The 6,147-nt window shown below is 39.9% G+C and overlaps 1 protein-coding gene across 1 annotated transcript; it reads left to right on the top strand.

The window, feature by feature from the left end:
• Positions 1-3,183: 3,183 nt before the first annotated feature.
• LOC306645782 (general transcription factor IIE subunit 1) lies at positions 3,184-5,928 on the top strand. The gene has a single exon (XM_079113861.1). It carries the CDS (start codon positions 3,280-3,282, stop codon positions 4,600-4,602), a length of 1,323 nt encoding a protein of 440 aa, XP_078969987.1. The 5' UTR covers positions 3,184-3,279; the 3' UTR covers positions 4,603-5,928.
• The last annotated feature ends 219 nt before the right edge of the window (positions 5,929-6,147 follow it).

The raw sequence follows: 6,147 nt of genomic DNA, 5'->3' as shown, positions 1-6,147 counted from the left end.
GTACCTTGCGAGGACGATGTGCATCAGCCTCTTCTGAGCGGTGGTCACCTTAAATGGGCGGCTCCCAGTCAACATAAAATACAGAAGGACACCCAGTCTCCAGATATCTGCTGGGGGACTCTTGTACTCTTGCTGCTGGACAATTTCTGGAGCAAGGTATGCCCGAGTTCCCCAGAAAGTGTTTAGCTTCTGCCCGGCTGTGAAACTGGTGTTGAGAACAAAGTCGATAAATTTGATGTTGCCTCCGGCATCCACCATGATGTTCTCTGGCTTCAGGTCTTGGTGCACGATACCCTTGTCATGGCAGTAGCCCATGGCACACATTATCTCCCTGAAAGTCTCCGGGTTTCCTCTTCCTGCATGCCACCACGTGTGATGTACTGCAGTAGCTGTTCCCCACCTGCATGCCCCATCACGATGTACTGATTTTTCTGGGTTCTGATCACCTGAAATAGCTGGATCACATTGGGGTGCTACAGGGTCTTCAACATACCTTGTTTGGAGAGGACCGGGATGTTTTGCACTACCATCTTCAGGACTTTAACCGCCACTTCTGCCCCAGTGAGGGGATGGCAAGTTAGGTTTACCTGGCCAAACTTGCCATGCCCCAGTGGCCTTTAGGACCTCATACTGGTCCAGGAAGGCTACCTCCTTGCAGGAGCCAGGCCCCTGCAACGCTACACTAGACTGACTACTCTTACTATACATCCTACGCGGGAACACCAACTAAGGATGCTGGTAAACAAAACAAAACAAACAAAAACAAAAACAAAAAACTAATCAAAACAAATCAAAATCAAAAACCAAAACGACAAAACATAAAACCCAAATTAAAAAAAAAAACAATAACCGGGGCTGGGCTTGTGGCTTAGTGGTAAAGTGCTTGCCTATCATGTGTGAGGCACTGGGTTCGATTCTCAGCACTGCATATAAACGAATGGATAAAATAAATGTCTATCAACAATTAAAAAAATATACGTAAGTAATTAAAAAAAAAAAAAAAAACAATATCCAAAGACTACAACCACTGATCACTAACCTCCAAATGCGCTATCTAGCTGGGAGTCCGACAGGTCACCACCAAGAGCTTCCTGTACTTGTGGACAAAACCCAGCCACGGCCACCCTCTTATATACCTGCTGTTTGAAATTTCCTCACAGTGGCTCCTTGTGGGGTCAGAGCTAGACATGGTTCAGTCATGCCTGAACATTACCCCCAGTGAGTGATCATCTCCCTTTAGGGTCTTCAGAACTTTTTCCATTTTCAAAATAAGAATAAGAAAGGACTCCAGATGTCTTTTGCTTCAGTGGCTTATGGAAACAGATACTTGTTTATAAATTAAAATTTGTACAATAAAAATAAACTGGTACCTCAGTGTTCAAGTGACCTTATTTTATAGTTCCTCTACACTGGAAAAAGAATCCCTCCCTACAATGGATAAATAAGCCATGGTATGTTTATAGAATGGAATACTACTCAACACTATGAGGTAATGAATTATTGATGTACCAACAGCATATAAGGGTCTCGGTTGTGCTTTCAAATGATACCAACCTTTCTCCAAAATCTTATTCTCTCATATCATTTCAGTGACATTCTGGAAATGGCAGGACTATAGTGATTTCAGGGTGTCAAGGGGAAAAGGAAACAATGACTTCAAAAAGATGTCAGACGGAAATTTTGGGAGAGTGATAAAGTTGTCCTGTGTCCTCTTTGTGGTAGTGGTTATATGTTTATATATTTGTTGAACCTCATAGAAGAACCATACAACAAGAAGTGAGTTTTAATGAATACACATTTAAAAATAAAATTAAAAACATTTTAATAGTAAAATAATCTCATGAGTATTGGTAGGAAGAAATATTGAAAATTAAAAGGAATGATGAAGGGTGGGAGATTCTAGTTTATTTTGGGGAGTCCAGGAAGACTTTGAGGAACTGACTAAGCTGAACTGTGAAGGATGAAGAGGATTCAGGGCTTAGGGTAGAAGTGTTTGAGGTAGGCTATATAGTTTATAGAAGTACTGTCAGGCCTCTGTATCTGTAGGTTCTGTATCTGTGGATTCCTATCAACCATGGAGAGAAAATATTTTTAAAAATTTTACCTGAAATGAACATGTACAGATTTTTTTCCTTATCATTAATTCTTAAACAACAATTTGTATAGCATTTATGTTTTACTAGGTATACAAGTAATCTAGAGATGATTTAAGTATATAGGAGGATATGTATAGGTTATATATTAACAGTATGTCATTTTATACAAGTGACTTGAACATCCTTATATTTTGGTGTCTGTGGGGTCCTGGAACCAATCCTCCAAGGATATTGAGGGGCAATTGTACTTGACAAGGCAAAGGAACGTTTTAATTTCTCAGAAGCTGAGAGAAAGCCACTGTGGTCATAGCCTAGAGTATAAGGCAAGAATAACGAGAGGTGACACTTCAGACAGGGGACCCAGTCTGCAAAGACTAATGACCATGCAATGATTTAAACTTCCATTCAAGAAGAATGTGACTTTGCTAGAGAGTGGCAGTAACAAGATTAGATTGAAAATAGTACTTTAAAAACAACGCAGTCATTAGTACAACCACTTTGGAAAGCAGTATGGACATTCCTTAAAAGACTAGGAATGGAACCACCATATGATCCAGCTATCCTACTTCTTGGTATTTATTCAAAAGAAGTAATATCAGCTTACTATAGTAATGTAGGCATACCAATGTTTATAGCAACACAATGCACAATAGTCAAGTCAGGGAACCAAACTTGGTTCCTGCCAATAGATGGAATGGATTAAGAAAATGTGGTATATGTACATGATGGAGTTCTACTCAGCCATATAAAAGAAAGAAATTATGCCATTTGCTGGTAAATGAATGGAACTGGAGAACATGATGGGAAATGAAATAATTTAGACACAGAGAGTCAAGCACTGACTGTTTTATCTCATATGTGGAAGTTAGAGAGTAGAAAGGAACAACAAAAGTGGGACTCAGAGAAACAGAGAGCAGGAGAGTAGAAGTGGGGGACAAAGAGGGTGGGAGAAGGAGAAGGAAAGGAGAAGAACTGAGAAATGAAGTTGACCAAATTATGCAGCATGCAGGTATGAATATGTCACCAATTCATTCTAATTTTATGTATAACTAAAACGCACCAATTTAAAATATAAATGGGGCGTGGGCTTGTTTAAGCCGGTAGTTGAGGTGCTGTGGGAAGCTGTAGTGGGAGTGTTCGAGGATTCGCTTCGAATATTTAAAGTTGAAGGTTGCTGCTAAAGATGGCAGACCCAGATGTCCTCACTGAGGTTCCAGCAGCATTGAAGAGGTTAGCTAAGTATGTGATTCGGGAGTTTTATGGCATTGAGCATGCTTTGGCCTTGGACATTTTGATCCGGAACCCCTGTGTGAAAGAGGAAGACATGCTGGAGTTGCTCAAGTTTGATCGGAAGCAACTTCGATCAGTTTTGAACAATTTAAAGGGAGACAAATTCATCAAATGCAGAATGAGGGTAGAGACTGCTGCAGATGGGAAAACCACTCGCCATAACTACTACTTTATCAATTATCGTACTCTTGTTAATGTGGTAAAATATAAATTGGACCACATGAGAAGGAGGATTGAAACGGATGAGGGAGATTCCACCAACCGGGCTTCCTTCAAATGTCCTGTCTGTAGTAATACTTTCACAGACTTAGAAGCTAATCAACTCTTTGATCCCATGACAGGAACTTTCCGCTGTACCTTTTGCTATACAGAGGTAGAAGAGGATGAATCAGCAATGCCCAAAAGGGATGCACGCACACTTTTGGCAAGGTTTAATGAACAAATTGAGCCCATTTATGAATTGCTTCAGGAGACAGAGGATGTGAACTTGGCCTATGAAATACTTGAGCCAGAACCCACAGAAATCCCAGCCCTGAAACAAAACAAAGACCGTTCAGCAACTCCTGCTGGAGCTGCTGGATTGTCAGGTGGGCACCACCGAGAAGCATGGACTACCAAAGGCCCCTCCTATGAGGACTTATACACTCAGAATGTTGTCATTAACATGGAAGATCAAGATGATGTTCATCGCACATCACTGGAGGGTAAATCTGCCAAGGAGAGACCAATTTGGTTGAGAGAGAGCACTGTTCAAGGAGCATATAGTTCTGAAGAGATGAAGGAAGGTGGCATAGATATGGATGCATTTCAGGAGCATGAGGAAGGCCATGCAGGGCCTGATGATAATGAGGAGGTCATGCGAGCACTCCTCATTCATGAGAAGAAGACTCCCTCTGCCACAGCTGGCTCAGTGGGAACAGCTGCTCCTGTGACTGCTGGCAATGGCAGTGACTCAGAGAGTGAAACCAGTGAGTCTGATGATGACTCTCCACCCCGTCAGTCAGCTGCTATGGCTGCACATCGTCGGGAAGAGGATGAGGAAGACGATGATGAGTTTGAGGAAGTAGCAGATGACCCCATTGTCATGGTGGCTGGCCGTCCATTCTCATACAGTGAAGTGAGCCAGCGGCCAGAGCTGGTGACCCAGATGACACCAGAAGAGAAGGAAGCATACATAGCAATGAGACAGCGCATGTTTGAAGATCTCTTTGAGTGATCTTTCCCTATCTTTTCCTCCTTTCTGTAATGCTCACTTCAATAAGAAATTCCCCACCCTTGAAGAAAAGTATTTAAGAGTATTTCCGGCTCTGTTGATGTTAAGCACCCGTTGATGTTAAGCACCCGTTAATCTTGTACAAAGAATAATGGGAGAGAAAGTTCGATTTTTATGCCAGAAACTTCCCAGAAAGGTAGGTTGGCTATAAGCATTCCCTTCCCTGCTATTACTACAGTATTAATATTTTACTGTATTTCCTTCTCTTAATTTTTTTCCTTTCCTTTGAAAGACATTTTTCTCCCTTTTGAAATGAGTGAGGAAAACCCATAAGGTAAATTATTCTTACCTGCCTACAGAAGCCTACTACAATAAATTCCAGTAATTCACTGATGACATCTTTTTATCTAGTCTGATCAAATATTCCAAACAATTCCTTTTATTGCCGCCAACCAGAGCAGCTTGCTAATAGGCAAACCACTAATGAGGGGAAACATACCAAAACTTCATATTTTCCCCCAAATAAGGTTGGGGTCAAGATGTAAGGAGAGGTGAGAACAGAAGAGGGAAGGATATGCGTGAATCTTGTTAATTAATGTCTAATCTGGAATTCATGTCTTTAGAATTGACCAGACTGGTAGATTCTGTTTTGCTTAATGCCTTTTGGTTTGGATTTGGGTGATAGAATACAGTATGCTTGTTAAACCCTTGTGAAGAAATTAGAAAAACATGAACAAAAGACAAAAAGTTCATATAAAGGGTCAAAGAGTGAATGGTATTGGGAACAGTGCCTTAGAATTGCCTGAGTTTGTTCTGATTTGAAAATCCTTTATAACAAAGTTGAGACTGGTCCCATTTTTTCCCTTCTACAGGCCTCTTGCCAGTGCTACAAGTTAAGGAGATCATTCCCTCAGAAATAAGCATGGAAAAATTGATTATACTCATACACACTCTCTCCCTCCTTCTAAACATCGTTGAAGGCTTACTTTGTCTTGATTTTGATTCTTGTCAGACATGGTATTTTAGAGTGCATTCTATATATTGTTGAGCATTATAACCTTAAGGAACATAGTTTATTTGGATTCTGATATGTAGCATGGTATTATTCCTGAAGGCAGAACTTTAAAAATAAAGGACTTTCATATAAGGATCTATAGCAATTGTATTTTTTGTAATATTTTTTCCTTGCATTGTAATTTTTAAGTATTTATCGTTTTATAATCCATGCATGAAATTAAAACATTTTAGAGTCTCTGAGCCTTGTATGAAGTGATGTTTCATTTACCTGAGTTGTATTAATGACTGAATATTGACAATAAACCTATTTTATACTAAAAAAAAAATAAATAAATAAAATATAAATGACTAGAAGGAAGATCAATAAAGTAGAGGAAGGAAGTCAAGGGGAGGGAGAAGGGAAGTAAACAAGAAGTACTGGGGATTGAAACAAAGAAAACTATGTTATAGGCATTTACGAATATGCCAAAATGCACCCCACTAATATGAATAACTATAATGTAGTAATAAAGAAAATCAGGATTACATGTT

Source organism: Sciurus vulgaris (assembly GCF_902686455.1).
Source record: "Sciurus vulgaris genome assembly, chromosome: 15".
Classification (NCBI taxonomy): Eukaryota; Metazoa; Chordata; class Mammalia; order Rodentia; family Sciuridae; genus Sciurus; species Sciurus vulgaris.
The sequence above is the reverse complement of the archived record's forward strand: the minus strand, read 5'-3'. Positions and strand labels throughout refer to the sequence as shown.